At 41.1% G+C, this 23,599-nt stretch overlaps 1 protein-coding gene across 1 annotated transcript in view; it reads left to right on the forward strand.

Annotated features, from left to right (window-relative positions):
* The window catches only part of GPI (glucose-6-phosphate isomerase), a 70,729-nt gene that overhangs the window by 30,427 nt on the left and 16,703 nt on the right, over positions 1–23,599 (forward strand). Inside the window, exons 5-8 of the mRNA XM_069216943.1 lie at positions 1,412–1,495; positions 1,614–1,760; positions 19,439–19,510; positions 22,114–22,158. Coding sequence (XP_069073044.1) covers positions 1,412–1,495; positions 1,614–1,760; positions 19,439–19,510; positions 22,114–22,158 — 348 coding nt within the window. The remainder of the gene's footprint in view (positions 1–1,411; positions 1,496–1,613; positions 1,761–19,438; positions 19,511–22,113; positions 22,159–23,599) is intronic.

Raw genomic sequence — 23,599 nt, forward strand, 5'->3', positions numbered from 1 at the left:
AAAGTATGGGTTGGTGCCTCTTGTTTTTTCTCTCCCTGACTCTGTGTTGTGACATGTATCTTTGATAAACAGCCTAGTAATTCAATTCATTTGGTAAAATATTTTCTTTTGTGGCTTTCATAAAGGAACTGTATATGGCAGTAACAATATAATTCACAATTTCTAGATTTCATTTGTAATATTAATAGTTGATGAAGTAGGGGAAGTTGGTATAGGGGCCAAATATAGACAGGCACAAGTTAATTATGAGCACCACGGTTTAGCTCCTTTTTAGGTTTGTGCAACATTAGTAAGATTCAAAGTCTGGGTGGTAGGGTGTCATAAAGACTGATAGCAAAGTCATGGGCTCAGTGTAGGACAGAGTAATGGCTCTCAAAGCATAGTAGGTAAGGGAATGCAAATGGTTTGTAGCACAAGGTTGTTTGGGCACAGATAGGAGGTTATACTTGGAGTAAATTGTTTCATTAGAAAAGTTGGGGAGAGGCTGCATGTTAGGGCAGGGCTAGATAATGGAACATCATAAAGACCATGATTTGATCACGAGTGTCCACTTCAAACACTGAGCATGCACAGTTGACTTTTAAAGGATTTTTGTTTTATAAAATGCTTTATTTCTTTTTTTACTGAACTAATGCACACACTATTTTGCTTTATGGTCTTACATTTGAGGTTGAGTGTTAGAATTGCACACAAAATAAGGTATTGCTGGCATTGTAAGCTGATTTGATTGACAAGGTTGTCAGTGGAATATTCTGCTGCTGGCAGACAACTGTACAAATGCATGTTGAGCTCACGTTTTGCATACTTCACCTCTGAATCTATGTATACACATGTTTAATGGGGATAACTAGGGCCTGATTTATATCTTGGCGGAGGGAATACTCTGTCACAAATGTGAGGGATATCCTGTCTGCCTTATTGAGATCTCCATCAGATATCATGGGATCGTATTAAGGCGGACTGGAAATCTGTCACATTTGTGACCGGGTAGTCCCTTCTGCCAAGACCTAAATCACGCCCTAACTTTTGAAAGTGATGTACAGTGCAAGTACATATGTTTGTGCGTTGTGTAATTTGCTAGTGTTTAACTGATGGGAATTAATTGTCTCTAACTTATTTCTGTATCGTTTTTTTCATTGTCATTCTATTCATAAGCATTCCTTTTTTGAATTAAAGATGATGTAAATGTTATGTGATTTAGGCACTTAACTCCAAACATAGGGCTGTGTAACTTACCACTATATATGATTTCTAGAATTTCGAGTTCTGGCAAGTAAAATACACAAAACAGCTGGTGCCACAGTGGAACTTTGATCTGTAACATGCTTGTCTTCTATACAAGAGCAGTATTCAAGGTCCATTGCCAATTTCTGTTGGATGTTTAATAATTGTACATTTATTTTAATCACAGCGAGTACGTGGTGGCGAGTGGAAGGGATACACTGGCAAAGCTATCACCGATGTTGTAAACATTGGTATCGGTGGATCTGACTTAGTAAGTTGTGTGTGCGAGTTGTATTTTTTTTTTTTTTTTTTTTTTTTTTACAAAAATATGTATTTGCTTTATTTTTCCAATCTGTTGTAAATAATAATGCTCCTGTTTTTATCAAAAGGGGCCTTTAATGGTGACTGAAGCCCTGAAGCCATACTCAAAGGGAGGTCCTCGGGTGTGGTTTGTTTCAAACATTGATGGTACTCACATTGCAAAGACACTGGCTGAACTGAACTCAGAAACCACACTGTTCATCATTGCTTCAAAGGTAATGGCAGGTAGTGTGTGTGTGTGTGTATATATGTTAAGTAACTAATTATTCTAAACATTTACATACATCAAGAGTTCTATGACCAACAAAACGTCTGCACAATGTACTTGTGACCTACTAAATCACTATGTTGTAAGCATAGTACATTTGAAATGTTTCAGGAACTTTGAAATGACTATAAACCATGTGTTAACGTCCATTTATACCATACAGTACAAGCTACATATTTTCCAGGACCTATTTATTTCATTTCATGTAGGAAGCTTGAAATAGTCATGTGTAATTAAAGTTACCCTCTTTTTGAAAAAAAAAAAAAAAAACATAAATACTGAAGCAGACTGGTTGCCTTTGATGAAAGTAAGGGAATATAAAAATGTTGCTTAACTTGTGAAGTGTAGTTCTTTGACTTCTCTGACCTTACCCCTCTTTACATATTTAACTTTTGTCCGCCCTGGCCTCCACTGGGGAGGCCTTCCATCGCATTATTATTGGTTGTTGTAGTTTTTGACACTTTTTTGTGATTTGTAGTACAAATTAGCTTTGCCATAATTCTGTTACTCCAGCGTCTAAACTGTTGGCCTTGAATTATACTTTTTTTTTTTTTTGGCAAATCTGAACATTGTCTCTGAATATTTATCACCATTGTACGTTTTTGTACAGCCTTTCACCCTGATTTCATTAACTTTTTTTCCCTTCTTTCTCTTTGGCAATGAGCTATTAGATCCCTCGTTTATCTTTACCCGTCGTTGGTTATGTTATCCAGTCTTGCTCTTTTTGCATTTCACTGTTAGGGTTATTATGACAATTATTGCACTTGCATCTGTTCTAGTCTAATACATTGTTTGGGCTCTGTTAGTTGCAATTTAAACAGTCATTTTACATTTATTTGTATTATGAGTAGCTCTGTTTCAGACCTAGCATTTCTGTTCTGTTCACACCGCCTGATTTACCTGTTCTCTCATGTTGAGGCCTTAGGGGTCCATGTTCCATAAGTCAATCAATCGGAATTCTAGTTGTACATTTTTAACTCACCATGTGAATGTGTCTTCACCTTTTAGTTACAGAAGAAAGTCTTGTGACTATCCTTCGTTTTTAAAATCGTCTGCCGCTGCTCATATTTCTTTAGTCTAGTTGGCTTGGCTCTCACATAGCCTAAGATCTTTCTACATAATATGGATGTGGTGCTTTCAGTAGAATGGTTTCATTTAATTTCCATAGTAAACATCTTACTCATAATATATGAAGAATCATTTTTCTGGGTTCTTAGTAAAATATTCTTATTTACCTTTGCTGCATCCACTGTTGAATACAAATAGTTTACTTTTTGTTGACTTGTCTCCCATGTGAAGCTCAATTTCATATCTCTTTCAATTTTTTAGCAAACTATTAGAGTTCTTCTTTGTTGCCTTTCCATACAATGAGAATGTCCTCTATGTATTTTAGCTATAGAGTAATCTGTCTTGTCTTTATATTGGCCATGGATGACAAGGCAATATTTAAAAAAAAAAAAAAAAAAAAAAAAAAAAACAGAGCTACCAATGGCTCCTGCAAATGGGGAGATACAAAATCGGCTACCCAAGATGAAGTGTATCAATTGTCCTTGAAAAATCTGGGAAGACATAAGGTTTAATAAGAATCGCACAACATAAATAGTAACAATTTTTATAAGCAATTTAAGTTTTTGACTGACCCCATTTGTGGTTGTTGTGGTATTTAATATGTATGTCAGAGAAACTCTAACATGGTATAGTTGGTTAGACCAATGGTTCCCAACCTGTGGCCCGGGGAACCCTGGGGGTCCCCGAACCCTCCTCAGTGGTTCCGCAACTGCTCAGAAAATTAAATAATATTAACAGATTAGGTCTACAGCTTTTAGTAATGATCAGTGGCGGGTACTGTTCTAATAATGATTCAGTGGGGGTCCCCGGGTTCCAATAATGATAAAGTGGGGGGTCCACAGAAGTCAAAAGGTAGGGAACCACTGGGTAGACCATAGGAATGGAAGTGTAATCATTGATTGTGGCTTGAAGAATCCGCATGAAATTTGGACCATACACAATTTGTTCAGCAGTTCAGTTCATTTATTCAATTACTAATAAACAATCATAAAAGTACAACATTAATGATAGTAAATGTAAAAATCTATTAATAAAAACTACTAGCTATTAGATAAAATGGTCAAGAATTAGAAAAGCAATGACTTGTGGTAATGCACTGCAAACTTTAGAATACATCCAGCATGGAAACATATATTCTAGGAGTATTCAACATTCTTAAAGTAAAGTGGTGTGTGTGTGTGAGATAATGTGTGTGTTATTTTTTTATATATATAATCATAGGTTTTAAGAACAGGCATTTATATAGGAAGGTGTAAAAGGTTTACAGAATTTACAAAATAATTCAAAGTGCAACAGTCTGTGCTGACTGATGGACAGTAAGGGTGGTATTCACCCAAGGGGAAAACTAAGATAGCTACATATGCTCCAAGACAAAGGCTGATTAACAAAGTCCTTTTCTATGAGTTAGTCACCAAAATTAAATAAGTCTGTACATCTGGGGTGGTGAGGAAAATAATTATTCAACTTCTCCACCTCCCTATGACATGCATTCGTCAAATGTTCTTTCACCCAGACTCACTCCTGATAATCTGTTGAGGACTCGAATAGATTGGTTCTACCAATAGTGTAAGCTGTATGCTTAATATTCTTAAGCCAGGGTATTTCTATCCCAAGTTACAGGCTAAACAATCCTCAATAATGGATTGATTTTTGGAAGGCATGGATTTTTGGCCAGACATATCCACAAAAACATAGGAGCTAGTTTAATATGCTTATTCCTTGTATGAAAAATAATGGGGACTGCAAGGTGTTAACCCTAAAGGGCACCTACGGAGTCAGTTTTCCTCTGTCTGTAGTCTATATTTTACAATAGCTACAGTTGGCTGCCCCATAAGTTACAATTGGTAGACATTTGCACTTATAAATTTCAAGGAGTGGTTTCACAGGTTTATTTCTAATCGTATGTGCAAAGTGCAATGACAGACAGGTTAAATCTTAAGGATCTTGTTGACCTACAGTGGAACCACGAACTAAGAATCTAAGGCAATTCTCAAGTAAGAGAAATGATTGAGTTTCCCAACTTTCCCAGTTGTTCTGCAGTTTTATTGTTTGAGATTTTCATCCAGCTCGGACCATGTTTTCTATAATCCGAAAAAAGTATTTGCGTTTTTTTTGTCTGTCACACTAAAGACATGACGCAGAATTACACCAAGCTTGACATTAAAGGTGCGAATTGACTCGCTGCTAGGCTAGCTTTGAAAGAGTCTAGTCTTGTAGATCTTTGTGCAAATGTCTTCAGTATTTGACTTTTTTTCCTCACAAGCTTGGGCATGTTCACAAGCATGTTTCAAAAGTAGTTGTGAGAAGTGCCCCACTTTTCCTTGGTTGGTTCCAGAGGCCACACATATTCTGCATCGTCCCTTTAGGAAGTAGAACCTTTGGAGTGCCTGCCCAATTGGCAGGGATTGTTGTCAGGTAGTTGAGTGGTAAAAAGCATGTTGGGTTCTTCCTTCCACTCTTAGTTACTGTGATTTCTGGTGACTACCCTGTTGGGAAGCATTTTGGGGGGCTAATGTTCTGTAGTCTGAAGTCTTTGTGAATGGTCTCTGAAGTGGCCTGTGTGTGTTCTTTGTCTCCAAGAATACCTAAATTCATGATTTAACAAATACCCACATTGTCTCGAACATTTAAAGTCATTCACAAGTTTGTACATTGCCCAAAAAACTCGCATACTCTAACCACAGGATAACACTTTAAGCTCTTAATTAAAAGTAAAATCAATGGCATGTTTTCTTTGAGACTGCACTTTGCTATAATAGGGTTATGATGCTGTTTTATATTTGGTAATTAGGAACCTGCAACTGGGAGGCTAGTAGAACATCTGTTACTGTCCTGGGTAATGTATGAACTTGGATCTTTATATATATATATATATATATATTCAATGGCATGTGTAGCTGCAGATACACATGCTGTGCATTATCCTGCCATCTAGTGTTGGGCTCAGAGTGTTACAAGTTGTTTTTCTTCGAAGAAGTCTTTTCGAGTCACAAGACCGAGGGCCTCCTCCCTTTCGGCTCCATTGCACATGGGCGTCGACTCCATCTTAGATTGTTTTCTTTCCGCCATCGGGTTCGGACGTGTTCCTCTTCGCTCTGTATTTCGGTTCGGAAAAGTTAGTTAGTTATCGGAATATTCAACGGTATTGTTCGCGCTCGGTAGCGGTTTAGTGTCGACTCCGAAGAAAGAAGCGCTCCGGCGGCCCTTCGGGGCTTCCACTCTCCACCGGGGCCTGGTCGGCCTGACTGCGTCCATCTTCAAACCTCATGGACCGGACTACCCTTCCGCTTCTGCCCCAACTGCCACGCAAAGTATCCTTATACAGACCAACACTTGGTCTGTAATCTGTGTTTGTCTCCTGAACACAGGGAGGATACTTGCGAGGCCTGTCAGCAATTTCCATCGAAGAAAACACTACGAGATCGAAGACTCCAGAAGGCGTCGACACCGGCCGAGAACATCGACGTCGAGGAAGAAGAGAGATTCTCCATTCAAGATTCAGACTCGGACGAGTCCGAAAGTGAGCAGCCGAAGACGCAGCAAATCGTGAGTAAACCAGCCCCGGCAAAGACTCACTCGAAGATAATGAAGGCCAAGGGGATGCCACCGCCAACAGGCCATGGCTTAACCCGAAAACACGTGACCAAACATCAGCACCGAAAAAGGCCTCCCACCAGCCGACGACATCAGACTCCGGTCGAGATACCGGCTCCGACCCAACTCGGCACCGAGAGTTCGGCTTCCCGAAAGTCAAAAAGGCTTCTTCGGAGCCGAAAAAGACTGTCCAAAAAGCTTTGGTGTCGAAACATGCATCCTCGGAGCCGAAACAGGGCTCCTATACAGAAGAGCACGGCCTTTCGACACAATTACAAGAACACAGATTTGAACAAGAACTGGGCATGGGAGAGCCCGACCATACTCAGAGGAGGTTGAATATACAAAAGGACACAGGGAAAATTCAAACTCTTCCCCCAATAAAGATCAAATGCAAGCTTGCATTCCAAGAAACTGAAATGCAGCCAAAAGCGAAAGTGGCTAAAGAGAAAACACCACCAAGGTTCTCCCCACAGCAATCTCCATTACATTCGCCACATCTGTCCCCCGGTAGCAACCCCACCATTGATGCAGTCGCCAACACACACGGGGGATGACTCAAGATGACCCGGATGCATGGGACTTGTATGATGCACCGGTCTCAGACAATAGTCCCGATTGCTACCTGGCAAGGCCGTCACCACCTGAGGACAGCACTGCATACATGCAGGTGGTTTCAAGGGCAGCTACATTCCATAATGTAGCAATGCATGCAGAGCCCATAGAAGACCACTTTTTGTTCAACACCTTGCCATCTACTCGCAGCCAATACCAAAGCTTGCCAATGCTGCCAACCATGTTAAAACACGCCAAACAAGTGTTTCAGGACCCAGTAAAAGGCAGAGCCATCATGCCTAGGCTGGAGAAGAAATATAAATTTCCCCCAACTGACCCTGTATATATCACGCAACAATTAATGCCTAATTCAGTGGTAGTGGGAGCAGCCCAGAAAAGGGCAAACTCCCAAACCTCAGGAGATGCACCACCGCCCGACAAGGAAAGTGGGAAATTCGATGCGGCAGGCAAAAGGGTGGCAGCACAGGCAGCCAATCAGTGGCGGATTGCCAATTCTCAAGCTCTACTGGCTCGATACGACAGGGCACATTGGGATGAAATGCAACATCTCATTCAGCACCTTCCCAAAGAGTTCCAGAAACGTGCCCAACAGGTTGTTGAGGAGGGCCAAACTATCTCTAACAACCAAATAAGGTCGGCTATGGACTCGGCAGACACGGCGGCAAGGACAGTGAACACGGCAGTAACCATTCGTAGACATGCATGGTTACGTAACTCCGGATTTAAGCCAGAAATCCAGTAGGCTGTGCTGAATATGCCTTTCAACGAACAACAATTGTTTGGGCCGGAGGTGGATACGGCAATAGAAAAACTGAAAAGAGAAACGGACACGGCCAAAGCCATGGGCGCGCTCTACTCCCCACAGAGCAGAGGCACTTTTAGGAAGCCGAACTTTGGAGGGGGGGGTTTCGTGCCCAATCCACAGAGCCTTCCACCTCACAAGTCAGACCCACATATCAGGGCCAGTATCAGAGAGGAGGGTTTCGAGGACAATATAGGGGTGGACAGTTCCCTAAAGCAAGAGGGAAATTCCAGAGCCCAAAAAACCCACAAACCAAACAGTGACTTCAATGTCACAAACCCCCACCACACAACACCAGTGGGGGGGAGACTTACCGCGTATTAACACAACTGGGGACACATAACTACGGACGCATGGGTCCTAGCCATTATCCAACATGGTTATTGCATAGAATTCCTACAATTGCCACCAGATGTGCCTCCAAGAGCACACAATATGTCCAAACAACACTTAGACCTGTTACAAATAGAAGTCCAAGCATTGTTACAAAAAGAAGCAATAGAACTAATACCCAACCATCAAAAAGGAACAGGTGTCTACTCCCTGTATTTCCTAATTCCAAAGAAGGGCAAAACACTGAGACCCATATTAGACCTCAGAACACTGAATCTTTACATCAAATCAGATCACTTTCACATGGTGACACTTCAAGACGTGATTCCCTTGCTCAAACAGGACTACATGTCAACGTAAGATCTCAAGGATGCTTATTTCCACATACCCATACATCCTTCCCACAGGAAATACTTAAGGTTTGTAATCCAAGGCGTGCATTACCAGTTCAAAGTGTTACCATTCGGCATAACAACAGCCCCGAGGGTATTCACAAAATGCCTTGCAGTAGTAGCCGCTCACATCAGGAGACAGTACATGCACGTATTCCCTTACTTGGACGATTGGTTAATAAAAACCAGCACTCAGCAACAGTGTCTTCTACACACACAATACGTCATAGAAACCCTACACAAACTAGGGTTCTCTCTAAACTACCAAAAATCACATCTACAACCGTGCCAAATACAACAATACTTAGGAGCAACAATCAACACACAAAAGGGGATTGCCACTCCAAGTCCACAAAGGGTACAAGCCTTCCAAAATGTAATATTAAACATGTACCCAAACCAACACTATCAAGTGAGATTTGTAATGAAACTCCTAGGCATGATGTCTTCATGCATAGCCATTGTCCCAAACGCAAGACTACACATGCGGCCCTTACAACATTGCCTAGCAACACAATGGACACAAGCACAGGGTCAACTACAAGATCTAGTGTTGATAGACCGCCAGACACACTTCTCGCTTCAATGGTGGAATCCTATAAATTTAAACCAAGGGCGGCCATTCCAAGACCCAGTGCCTCAATACGTGATCACAACAGATGCTTCCATGATGGGGTGGGGAGCACACCTCAACCAGCACAGTATACAGGGACAATGGGACGTTCACCAAAAGCAACTGCACATAAATCATTTAGAACTGTTAGCAGTGTTTCTAGCATTGAAAGCATTTCAACCACTAATAGCCCACAAACACATTCTTGTCAAAACAGACAACATGACAACAATTTATTACCTAAACAAACAAGGAGGGACACACTCATCACAACTGTGTCTCTTAGCACAAAAGATTTGGAATTGGGCGATTCTCAATCACATTCGCCTAATAGCACGGTACATCCCAGGGATTCAAAACCAGTTGGCCGACAATCTCAGTCGAGATCACCCACAAACACACGAATGGGAGATTCATCCCCAGATACTACAAACTTACTTTCTACGCTGCGGAACACCAGAAATAGACCTATTCGCAACAAAAGAAAACGCAAAATGCCAAAACTTCGCATCCAGGTATCCACACCCTCAGTCCAAGGGCAATGCGTTATGGATGAGTTGGTCAGGGATATTTGCTTACGCTTTTCCCCCTCTCCCACTCCTTCGTTATCTGGTAAACAAATTGAGTCAAAACAAACTAATACTAATAGCACCAACCTGGGCTCGCCAACTGTGGTACACAACACTACTAGACCTGTCCGTAGTACCTCATATCAAACTACCAAACAGACCAGATCTGTTAACTCGACACAAACAACAGATCAGACACCCGAATCCAGCATTGCTCAATCTAGCAATCTGGCTCCTGAAGTCTTAGAATTTGGACTTTTAGACCTTACACAAGTATGTATGGAAGTCATTAAACAAGCTAGAAAATCCACTATAACACATTGTTACGCAAACAAATGGAAAAGATTTGTTTATTACTGCCATAATAATCAAATTCAACCACTACATGCTTCCGCAAAGAACATTGTAAGCTACTTATTACACTTACAAAAATCTAAACTAGCATTTTCTTCTATTAAAATATATCTCACAGCAATATCTGCCTATCTGCAGATTACACATTTAACATCACTTTTTAGAATCCCAGTCATCAAAGCATTTATGGAAGGTTTAAAAAATACATAGGATAAACACATTTTAACGCCTAATACTAGAGGCAGCCTCGCAGGTGGAAAGGCTGTGTTTGCTCTTCTATATGCACGGATGAACCTGAATTTCTAAATGTACAAAGATGGTTCAGGAGGAGAGGAGATGGGCCAGCAACGTTTTGTCTTCCCAGCCTAAATTCTGAAAACACAAAGTGCAAAAATATGACTAGGTCATGAGCTCACACGCCCAGAACTACCCATTGTTTGTGAACTCTGTATACATCATGTCTTGTCTCACAATATGTGAAGGACAAATTGGATTCATAAAAAAAGAAAATTGTTAGGTTTGGACTCTCAACCCACCAGCCACCCGCCCCTGAAAACCAAAGGTTTGCATTGAACTGCCATGTCTATTCTCCTCTGAACAAGCCCACAAGCATCCCCTGACTGGTTTCTTCCTTGTTGGGCTTTTTTCGTTTGCAGCTTTAGCCTCATGGCACAGTGGGCTCTGGATTCACAGCGCCTCCTTTTACTTGGAGATGCAACACTCTGTGATTAATAGAATTATTTTTGGACTCTGGTAATTACTCTGTCATGTTTCATTACATTGTTCTTAAGCTCATCTATATCATTACAGACAAGAACCAATATCCACTTTCGTTGTATTATTTCCACTGAGATGTCCTCAGTGCAGGGTTTTGCCCAGAAGTGATTCCATTGTTTTTTCATGCCACCCCAGGTTGGTATTGTGGCTATAGTTCACATGCAAAAGGTCTGCCCCCGCTGTGGCAGCACAGTGAGAAATACAGACTGGAATATGGTGCAAAGTAACATCTAGGGATTTTGTCAGGGAGACCAGATCCCCGAGGCCTGCGTACGCTCCCAACATGTCCACTACTAGACAGCTCCAAAACTTTGATAGAAATATCACAGAGCCTGAGAGGGTCCAAGCGGGGGAAAAGGGGATCAGGAAGGGAGCAGCTGGGAAGGAGACCTGTAGGAAGCAAAAGGTTAAACAACACAATATCAAGATATTATCACCTTGATTTTCACTAGACTATGATTCGAAGTGTTGTCATACTGTAACCATGGATAACTTAAGAAAGGACTATAACTAGACCTCAAGAAGTCTGGGTACCTGGGAAGGAATCCAGAATGGTTAATACAGTGTTTCATATGAACTTTTCAGGAACTGTCACATACTGTCTAGGAATATAAGAACCTTCTAGAATAATGTTTCAGAACAAACATTGCATCTTTACTTGAGGACAAAAGGTAACCTGAACATTCCATGGAAAACAATAGGAATTTTACTAAGGACTTACTATGCACAAAGAATGTAACATCTTGAATTTAACACCTTTGCCGAAAATTCAAAGGTCCTGGATAATTGTGTGCACTTCATGAAACACTACACATCAAAGTTTTAATTGCCATGAAATGATCGCGCACAGTGTAAGCGATCTGAACACCTAGGTTTAAATGCGGAATGAATCGCGCACACTGCCGATCCCAACAAGACTATGTAAATGCCATGAAATGATTGCCCACTCTGTAAGCGATCTGAACATCAAGGTTTAAATACGGGAATGAATCGCGCACACTGCCGATTCAAACAAGAATATGCAAATGCCATGAAATGTTTGCGCAAGCCTTTGCTGATCTGAACACCAAGATCTACATCAGATCAATGATTCGTGTACTCTGAAAGTTTCACGAGTAGGCCCCAAAACTCAAGAGTCTCTTAGAATGGGGTCTGGGGCCCAGCCCGACCTTCGTCTTACCACCCTGCTCAAGGATCACCAAAAGAATGCGGGGCAGGCCTGGAAAGTCAAGGTAGGCCTCCGGAACAGGAGCTCAGGAAAATGCTGCTGCTCTGCACCAGGACCTCTGAATAGTGAGCACGTGGAGCTGGGCTGGCTCCCTTATATAGAGGCTGGCCCAGCCCACAACCACACCCAGTCATGCTGCAGAGAAAGCTTCTGGAAGGTCCTAGAAAGGGACCACACCCTAACACATTCAGTAAGTCTGCAGCAATACCTTGCAAAAGAACAGTTATTGCAAACATCATTAATAGTGTTTTTCAAGGTTAAAGTCTGCAATGCAAAAGGTTAACATACTGCATATAAACACAATGCATGAATTCTGCTCTTGCATAAAGGCTGGGTTTTTGCATTTTAGTCACCCGTAGAGCGCGCACTGCCCTGATGTTGACCGATTTAGCTTAATTCAGTCATTCCACCAGTCACTCCTTTTTATTAATTCAATAACCTAAACTCGAGAGCAGTGCATCTCTGATTTATTTGCTGTGTGTGTGTGTGTGTGTGTGTGTGTGTGTGTGTGTGTGTGTATATATATAATATAAAACATCAAATACATTATTAAAAATATCACATGTTAAATCTACATAAATTGGTTAAAAAATACATTTAAAAAAAAGCAGTACAAGTTTGCATGTAGAAGTTGCATCCGGGGCATGGTTTGTAACACTTGATTTTCCTAGGGTAATCTATCTAAAGTGCACATAGAACAAGAAGACATTTGGCATCATGTGACATTTAATAGCAGCTCTCTCATACGGGGCCATCGTTGATTAATAAAAGACATTCAGTGCAAATTTTGCATGCAAGGATTATGTCAAAGAGTACATCGGGGGCATAGTCTAACACTTATCATCTGACAAACGTAAAAGAATATGATAAAATAAGGCCATCAATCAGAGGTATCTTATGTGCAAGAATACGCAAAGGTAATAATCCAAAACTTGATTTAATCTTCCTCATAGTGTAGTGTTTCTAGGTGACTAAGTGACTTCCACCTCCTAATTGCAGACTTGATGTATATCAAGATTGCACAGCAGGTGTGGTTGTCAGTCAAACTACATAGACATTTAAAAATCTCTTGTTAATTAATGAGCTTTGATTAAAAATAATGGGCGCAATGCACATGATCTAATATCTTTAATCAATTTACAAAACAACTTAAATGTATGGTTTATTTGTTGGCTTTCCCATCACAAGGGCACTTGGGTAGTTTTTCTGACCATGCCTCGGAGTTAGGTAGGGGAATGCAACTAAATGAGGAAGTATCAAAAACCATAGTCTGGTTAAGTAAAATCTATCCTGGACATTAGTTACGTTTGTCAGTTAACTTTGTATCCCCTGTTGCAAGGGTCCTAGGCAATATTTATCTACAATCTGCTGCACTCTGACGCAATTCACCATCAGCCTCCCTTTTCCCCATAAAGATGGTTCTTAAATCTTTTTTGCTAAATTGCAGGACACTATTGAGGGTTAATGCTATATTATAGAGTGCCTTCAATAAGTTGTTGACGTATTGCAGCCAAGGGTTTTTATCTTGATGATTGAGTTTTAGGCAATCCCTAATTATATTTTTAGTAAACCTACCTTACTCCAAATACTGTGCCATTGTATCTTTGTGCTAAGATGGATAAAATCTTCTATATGAGGTACGTCCATTTCTTTATGGGTAATATTTGTTGGAGTCGAACCCGGGACTGCCAAAAGCCTAACTAACCAGGAATTCTCCTGTGTCTGTAGTGTTTTACTATTGGATGTGCCCCAAACTGAAGCCACACAGGTTGTGGCTGGTAGACATTTGCTTTTGTATAATTTCAGAATTTCTCTGATGGGTTTTGTACCTAGTTTATGGGCAAATCTGAAGACTGCAACAAAAGCTCTTATGTATTTAAGGTTTGCAGTTCGATGGTGCACTCACCAATGTCATTCCTCTGTAAATAATAATCCCAGGTAGCTTAAGGTGTTTACTTGTTCTAGTTTCTGCTCTGCTATATAAATGCAATTTTCCCCTCTTTCTCACCCTTCCACAGACCATGGTGTGTTTTTGTGAGGTTGAGTTTTAGATCTTTACCTTCCATGTATGCCACAAAGTTGTTCAGTTGTTGAAGGCCAATTGCTGTCCTAGACAGCAACACTGCAGCTTCTGCATAAAGTAAGATGGAGATGGGGATAGGGTGTGTGCCAACTCTGGGTGCATCAGCGCTTATCCTCTGCAGAAGATCTCCACCCCATTAATATACAGTAAAAATAAAAACAGAGCAAGGATGCAGCCCTTCCTTATTCCTCTTGTTACTAGAAATTTTGGTGTAAATTTCCCATTTTTTCCCTTTAGTGCACACAAACTGTGAGGGATGCATCCATCTGTGAAAGGTGGCAGACTGTATCGGCCAGGGCTCCAATGTCCGCCACAATTGTGAACGGTTAACCAAGTCAAAAGCACTACTCAAATCGGCAAAGCAGAGATGAATATGCTCTTGCCGTGCCATAGAGTATTTGCCGATTATCAGATTTAGGTTAATACACCGCTCCACCATGCAGATATCTTTTCTAAACCCATATTGTGAATCAGTCGTCACTTCATTTTCTGAAACCCAGGTTTCTAACCTTTCTAGTAGTACTCTGCCCATTACTTTGGCTGACTTATCCATTAGAGGTATTGATTGATAACAATTTGCATCGCCCCATCCCCCTTTTTGAATACAGGTACTATAATACTATCACTCCATGTTGATGGGAAAGGTCCTCTTGCTGCTGCATTGCAGACTTGGGTTAGTATGGACAACCACAATGAGGTTTGGGATTTAAGAGCATCAATTGGGACCCCACCTGGGCCCAGGGATTTTCCATTTGCACATTTTTTTAAAAGCTAGAATGACTTCTTCAATACTTACTGGCTTTAGAGGTGTAAAGACTGAGTGCAAATTATCCGGTACTAGAGATCTATATGTTTGCTTAGTATTCACTCAAGCCCAATAACAAGTCAAAAGCTGTTTTTCAAAAGGAGTACGGCCCTCCTCAAAGTCAGATCGTTTTCTAATCCAGGGGCGCCCTTGCGCTCCACTGTTTCTGCCACATACTCAAGCTGGCATATTGTCCCTGATTTAAATTTAAATCCGTGTTTCCCTCTTGCACTGCGCACAAATCTAAGGTCTGTTGAATTATTTCATTTGACAAATCAGAAGCACGCAGCTGCTTCTTACTCCATTCAAACTCATGTTTTTTCCTAGTTACTTTGTACCAAAGCGTTAAGATTTTACTCAGATGAGGGCTATACTGTTTCCAAAAATCAAACAATTTCATGAAACTCGGTGTGTCTTGCTTAGTGCAAATAGTAAGACACTCTAAAATCTTTTGTTTTACCTGTGACAACATCTGTCTATTTTCTGGATTCCCCTGAATTCCCAGAAACTGCACATTTTGTAACAGTACCTCTGTCTTGTCTGAATTAATTATACAAATCGTACTCTGCAAAAGTGGTCTGAATACACCAGTAACATTGTCAACTTCCTGCTCAGTGTAATCTTTTGAAAAATGCACTTCAACTCCTGCCAATAACTGTGGGCTGCTCTGCGCACGGAGAACTACGCTCTGCTCATGAGGCTCACACTGGCCCCCACCTCTTTTAACCTCCTCATTACTGGAATGTGAAAAGCCAGATTCTCCTGCAACAACTTTGTAGATTTCAGTTTTATCTTGCAATAATTTGTTCTGGCTAATTATGCTCAGATAAATTCTTATTTTCTTGTTCTAACTGTTTACATCTCTCATGTATTTTTCTGTAAGCAGATAAAAGTACCTAAACCCTTCTGACAAGAACAATAGGGACATAATTTCTTTCAAAAATCACCTTTTCTAAATATGAAAACACTTTTGTTTTATCCAAGCACTCATCCCAAAATGTAGAAAGTCCTGATAAACAAGAAAACATGTTTGTCACAGCACCATAAGGCAGTTTAACTTCACATGTATTTTCAAACATGGTCTGCGGTGCTTCCTTTAATGCTCTAAACAACCAAAAATTTTGCACTTCCAATCTCCAATTCCACTCCTAGACTGACGACTCTACGCCAAAATGTTTTGTTTTCACCAATGACCAAGCTGACAAAGTCTCTGGAATGCACTTTTTTAGTTTAAAGAAGACATTTATTATTACTTCACCACAGGTTTCCTGAGAGGAGATTAGTAGGTTGGAGGCACATGTTTACAAATAGTCACAGAAATGAAAGGAAAATATATCAAAATGATTCTCAACTGCAATGTACACAGCAAATATATGTGATTATATTATAGCATAACTGTCAAGCAAAGAATATAGTAAAAATTCATCACTATAGGGCCCATCACTGCTCTTCCTTTCTCATGCCAGCAAGTTGATGACCCCTGTTCAACTGCGAGAAAGATTTTCCACCCTCACGGGACAGGTCAGGCAGTTGACGTCCACTCCTGACTGAAGTCTCGGAAAATTCTCCTCGCTGCTGCCCAGGGACACCTTTTTATAGATTAAATAATTGAATATTCAAAACGTGCTGGCTACTGTAGGTCAGAGTTGGAAGAAACAATGTAGAAAGTTGGCCAAGTTTTCAAGGCTGTCTCTCCCAGGGTCGAGTCCTTCCCTGTACCAGAGAAAAACACAAAATATGTGTTTCCTTATCATGCTATCATGTTCGGTAACAGAAAATATGAAAAATACAAGCTTAGTATACCATGAGGAAAAACACAGCTCATCTGCAATGTCTCAACTGCAATGTCTAATGCCACGATAAAGCCAATAGGCAGCTAAGCTGAATACAAAATTCAGTGTGCTACTGGTGAACATTGAACAACTAATATGCACAGTGGTGAAACACAGTCGGTGGTCAAACATACTTAATTTCATTACAATGGCGAAGGTGCAACTTAGTTACCTTAGTGCAAGAGTTAATGTTACTTGAAAGAACAAAGCTATGACTACTGAATTTCTCTAGTTTTGTATGAGTAAATTCAGAACCTAACTAACGTCCCTGTAACCTTTTGGAGTTTTTTTTTTTTTTCTTCTTAAACTAATTTTAATTACTATACGTTATTCCACCCGCGCCATGCACAGGTGTTGGTCGCAAGGCCTGACCTTGCAGCCAAGCCCTTATAACCACCCAACCCCGTGCTGCGCATGGCCTTTGGCTGTGCACAGTGCAGGTTGCCTTCAGGCCATTCTCTCTGTGGATGTGTGAGTGGGTGCATTAGTGTCTGAGTGGGTCTGAAAGTGGGTGTGTGAGCCTGAGTGGGTCTATGAGTGGGCACCTGAGCCTCTGAGTGCATGTTTGAGTGAATGAATTAGTGTATGAATGGGCCTGTGATTTTTCTTTCAAGTTTTTCCATAATTGTGAATATTTTGCAAATAATTCATGTGAATGTGAAAATTCATGAATTTTCATGAATAACGCACGCTGTGACGCAAATGTATATTAATCCTACATTTTGCTCCTAAAACACACCTATATAAGACCTCCGGGGAAAGGGTTCCTTCACCCTCACCCCTTATGGCACTTTCAATTAGAATTTTTACCCTCTGGGACCATGTCCTGTGAAATAAAATGGCAGTTGCAACTTTCTAGCCAGGTTGTGGTCAGCCAATTGCAATGCTTCTTTTCACAGGTGTATTCGCGAATTTCATGTAATATTCGCAGCCAGAGATTTACAAATTTATTTGCCCTTAAATATCTCCTAAACTACTTAACGGATTTACACAAAGTACCAATAAGTACAATCTGTGTATCGGCAGCTAGCTTTCTGCCAAATTTGGTGTAATTCCGTCCATTGGTTCAGGCTGTCGATGTGTTGGCAGGTCCAATGGGAATTAACATGGCAAAAGCAACGGTTGTTTTTTTTTTATTTTTATTTTTTTAAAGATTTTGTGAAGATATGTCAAACGCTGCCAAAGATATAGTCCAGGCCAAAAAAACTTTTTCAGTGGAAAAATGGTCTAACTATATAACTACCTACTGGTGACCACTTCTAGTATTCTTGCAGTCCTGCTTGTGGGACCCCAGCTCCCATAGAGGGGTGGAGTGCACGGCCAGACGAGCACACTGGTCCAACACATTTACAGTCCAAAATTCACCAGACTCACTCAGGCGTAGATCGGATTATTAGGAAAAGATTTTATTCCTCTTCATGATCCGTTTCGGACAGAAATAATCTAGATATAGATTATTATTTTTTTTATGTAATTTTTTCTCTAGTGGTTTATAACCAACAAGTGCCCGAATATCACGTTTGTGTGCATGTGTCATTTGTATAAAGAACAAAGTCCTTGAATCTCACAGGCTATTGCTAACCTTCGTCCATACGAATAGTGAACCGAGAATGAATCCATGTTTCTCAGTCTGCAGTTAGAAGGTACAAAGCCTAGGACTGTGACAAGGGGCACTGGTCTTGTGGAAATGGATCCTTAAAGATAAGCTTTACATGGTTTCAACGTTTGGACATATGACCAGAAAACCTATAAATGGCAACCAAAGCAGTAAGCCGTAGATTTCATCTTCAAATCTTGTGGCTGCTTTTTCTTTTATTAGCAAATCACATTTGCTGAGCGCCCCATTTGTCTCCTTGTACTTAACTACAGCAATAGACGAGTATGGACAACTCTCACTATGTGCGTTCTTTGCCTCCACCCTTGTACGAGGTGATAGGTAAAATGTTGATCAGCATCCATTATTGAAATGTCCCTGCCACTGGCTTGACGTGTGGTACTCTTGTGACCAACATCTGTCGCAAAAATGTCAAAACCATTCTGGTATAAGTATACCCAATGCTAGCTGCTGGTACAGTATGACTTATCTAACATTAGTCTATGGCCAGCAAACCAGTATAGAGTGTTTAAATTAAACTGTAGTATTTTCTAGTAAGCAGTTTCAAACTTCAAGTAGCTTGGAGGCTTATACTCGCATCTGTTTACAGTCCAGTGCACGAAGAACACGCCCAAAAGGCCAGTGTCGGCCAGTTTTAGGTGGCACCATGGTGCTGTATTTGTAGCCCAGGTGGGAGATGTATTTAATATATACTGCACTACTGCTGTAAGGGCTTCTTATGGAAGGATCTATGTAGGGTTTATTCCTCAAGCCTAAAAGAAGCTAATGCTTTTTACTTCCTAAATGCTTGTCTTTTCAACTATCCATCACATATGCCCACTTATCGTGACACTGGGGCTATCCAACTAATGTGGGACTATAAATCCAAGGAAAGAATTGTTGCTACAGATGAGTAGCTTCATGTTTGTACTGTATCTGAATTACCTGTGCCTCTTAACAGTAACCCTGCAAGTTTTTTTTTACTATTGTTTTTTCCCCACTTAGACATTTACTACACAAGAAACTATCACCAATGCCGAAACTGCCAAAGAGTGGCTTTTGAGTTTTGCTAACGACGTAAGTAAAAGCGATGATAATTGTTTCTTTACGTTGTGTCTGGTAGTTGGAGTGGGAGGAACTGGTCACCATTCCATCAATTAGTAAAAATAATTGCAAGGGGGGGTGTTTATGTAATTCCTGTGTTTTTTTTCCATAGTTGGAAAGCAGTATAGCATAGAGAATGCATATAAAGTACACACGTTAGCTAGTGATTGGGAGCACACTTGTTTTAAAGTGCACTGTAGCAGTTAATGACCGTTTGTGCTGCCAGACCCTTGTAATAATGGGACAATTATAAGTATGTGGAATACACGGCAGCATTTACTAAGGAGTCCTCCTTTGGTGTAGTCCTGTGTCCTAACCTGGTGCTTTAACTGTGAGTAGATCAAAGGGATGCTCTTAGGGCTACACTAACTATAAACCAGCTCCCACTGGCCACAGTGACATATACATTTCAGGGTTATCGTATCTCTGTTTTCATTACTCGCAGACTTTCAAGATTAGTGCTCACCACTTTCAAGACTGCTGTAATTTGGCTGGTACACCGTTAGACACGTGTTCTTGATTGAATAAACTGAGGATTGCATGATTACAAGCTTTAATTTCACATTCTCATGTGGTGCACTTAAAATGCTTTGCGCCGATCAGTAACACAACTGTGAGCACATAAACAGCTGTATTTTGCAGGAAAGCTTAATGTCACAAAGCTACCTGTGGAGGATAAACTACTTCTCCCCATTTATACACTTTGTGATAGGATGCACTGCTTCCGTCCTTCGGATTGTTTTTGTAATTCTCTTAAGGATCTATTGCACCACTTTAAGGCCTTTTGTTTCTTGGTGTCAACCTCTGGATTCTTATACTACGGATTTCTCTCTGTTTGGCTGATGAAACCACCCTGTCTTGTAACAGATGGACTGTTTTGACTCTTCTGAGGCCAGTACATATGTTTAATCTGGTTCCCTGGGTGTGGTGTCGTGGGAAAAGGTGTTGGGGGCAGTTCTTGTGTTATTTCTTTCTGTTAAATGGTGTTCCCTTGAGTTGGCCTGTGAAATACAAGTAAGAGAGCTTGGGAGGGCTTAGAGCATTTGGCTAAACTGGAGCCATCGTGACTCCTTTGAAAGTGTGCAACAACCATTTATTGGTGGAGATTCTATCCCAGTTGTAGAAGAACTCTATTTACTTACTGCATTCAACCCTTCGCCAACCCTAGACTCTCAGAGAAGGGGGGCCTTCCTTGCAGAGGGGATCACATTCACTCAGCAATTTTGTTTGACAGCTGTTTCATGGCTGCAGTCTCTGCATAGAAAGAAGTTTTAACCTACTCTCCTGGCATTTTTGTTTGCTTTTTTTTTTGTTCTGTGAGGCGCTTGAAGCTTTAGATCTCAATAGGGAAGCCTTTTCCAAATGAAGCCCTTCCTTTGTCCAGTTTGGTGAAAGTGCTTGGGAAGTGTTTGAATTTTGTGCCCAGATTGGAGCCCTGAGCAGCAAGCCATGGGCTGCTGTTTCTTTCCTGGGATACTTATTTAGCTGGCTTGTGCTGTACTTTCATTAGCATGCTATCTGGTGCAGTTGTTCCCCAAAAGAGAATTGCTCTCCAGCTGGATGGAGTCACCAGGTAAATGGCTTTTTCCCTAGCCCCTGGCTCTTTTTGTTATGCCCAGAAAAGCAGCTCATCTGAATCAAGCATCTGACCCTTTTAACACCTTTCTTAACCAGTTGTATCAGCCTTGAGATGGTTCTATGTGAGTATATAGCTCCTTGGCCCTAAGGGAAGGGTCTCCCTTATTGGGCACAGGAACGGCCTCAGGCTTTCGAAACCAGCTCCAGTCCATCTGAGAAATACCTGGTGGAATAAAAGTCCTGCCTAGCCCTCTGCTCTAGTATTCTATAAGCATCTCAACGGGTAGAGGTTTCACTGTCCTTTGTTACCTTTGCCTGCCTGAAGGGTGCTAGCCCCAAAAGAAGAATAGTAGCACGACCCACAGCAGGTGTACTTCATGTGAGCACCGCCTTTGAACACCTTTTGTTACGCTTCTTGTCGCTGCAAATTCTAAACTTGTGCCCACACCAGGGTGCAATTCACTTACACTAGATGAAGGAACATCAACACTGACACCCTCGTGACAGTAACAGCAATGCACCAGCACTAAAGGTCAACTCAATAGAGAGAGGCTCTCTGCAATGATCATCAAGGACAGGATTTGGCAGTCGGAGGTCCAGACCCAGTCTACCAAATGTAGAGTGCTGATTGGAGGTTTAAGCCTTTTGTTTGATTTATGGGCCCCTTCCCTTAGAGGGTGTTTGGAAGATGTTTGACCAGTGGGCATATTAATTTTGATATTTGTATGTTGCAGCTGGACTATAAGCACCTTCCACTTTTAATACGTAATCATGCTGCACAAGGACAAATGAAACAGAGGAATATTGCATGCTGTAACAGGCACTTGTTTTATTGTCCTGAAGTTAACTCTTATTACTGTGTGAACTGTGTATTTGTGCCACGTCAGTGGAGTAAGGAGTGTTACTACAAGTATATGCAAGTAACTGGCTGTTGTCCAGGAAATTAATATTGCTTATTTAGGCAATGAATACCTCTAACCTATACCTTTTTATTTTAGCCTTCTGCTGTGGCCAAGCATTTTGTTGCACTGTCAACAAACGCAGTAAGTACTGAAAATTTTAAATATTTTTAATTCTTGTTCAAAGCTATTGCCCATCACCTCTGTCTGCAGTCTCTTTAGCACCTATTTAAAAGCTGATTTTTATTTTTAGTTCTCCACCCACAACTACAACAGGGCACATATAGTTTTGGGTCCAAATTGCCTATGTACTAGTTAGCTGTTGGAACTGTGTTTTTTTTCTTTTTCACATTGACGCCCCAATCCCCCCCACCCCCGTTTAGCCGACATTAGCTCTTTTTGGAGGAGATGGGAGGAGTTTCCTACAATGTCAAGTTTATTCATGGACCAATGAATAGAATCCCTAAACAGAAGAAATGGAGATATCAAATTTAAGCTTCAGACCCAGTGACAGTAAAGGTGAACAACATTTTCTAGTGCCTAGATGCTATAATTTTGTAATCTGAACCCTGCAATCCTTTAGTACATAGCCCCTCATTTATGAACACAATAAGCTGCTTTGACTTGCATGCATTGATTCCGTAACCTCTAAACACAATATGTACCTGTTCTTGAGCTGTTCTTATCTTGGCTGTTAAATCTGACGGCCTTGGGATGGTCCTCCCCCCAACTTTTTGACTGCCTCCCTCAAATTTTTTTGACCCAGTTTTTTGCTGGTTTTAGGAGTCTAAACACTTTACCACTGCTGACAAAGCTAAAGTGGATGTGCTCCCCACCTGTCCTCCCCCTCTAAACTTGGTAACTTGCTCCTACCCAATTGGCATGTTTAATTTACTTGTAAGTCCCTAGTAAAGTGCACTAGAGGTGCCCAGGGGCTGTGAATTAAATGCTACTAGTGGGCCTGCAGCACTGATTGTGCCACCCCCATAAGTAGCCACTTAACCGTGTCTCAGGCCTGCCATTTCAAGCCCTGTGTGTGTTCAGTTTCACTGCCACCGCAACTTGCCATTTGAAACTACTTGCCAAGCCTTAAACTCCCACTTTTCATAAGGTAGGCCGTAGGTAACCCATTGGCCAGACTGCTATGTAAGTAAAAGGCAGGACATGTACTTATATGTGTTACATGCCCTGGTAGGGGAAAAACTCAAAAATTCGTTTTCCACTACTCTGAGGCCTGCTCCTCTCATAGACCACCATTAGAACTGCTTTCATATACTTTAAAATGGTAGGGTTACTCCTTTCAGATCAGAATCTGTCATTTTAGTATGGCCAGAATGTTAATAGAAAATCCTGCTTACTGGTGAAGTTGGATTAATATTACTATTTTAGAGATGCCACTTTTAAAAACTGGGCATTTCTCTGCACTTATTGTCATCTGTGCCTTACAGCTTGTCTCCAATCCACGTCTGGTCTGTGCTGGTTGACAGCTCCCCGCGTGCATTCCCCCCAGACAGCCATAGACACAGGACACTCGGTCACATCTGCATTCTTCTGCATACTGAATGTGTCTCCCTGGGTAGGAAGG

This window comes from Pleurodeles waltl, chromosome 12 (genome assembly GCF_031143425.1).
Source record: "Pleurodeles waltl isolate 20211129_DDA chromosome 12, aPleWal1.hap1.20221129, whole genome shotgun sequence".
Taxonomy (NCBI): domain Eukaryota; kingdom Metazoa; phylum Chordata; class Amphibia; order Caudata; family Salamandridae; genus Pleurodeles; species Pleurodeles waltl.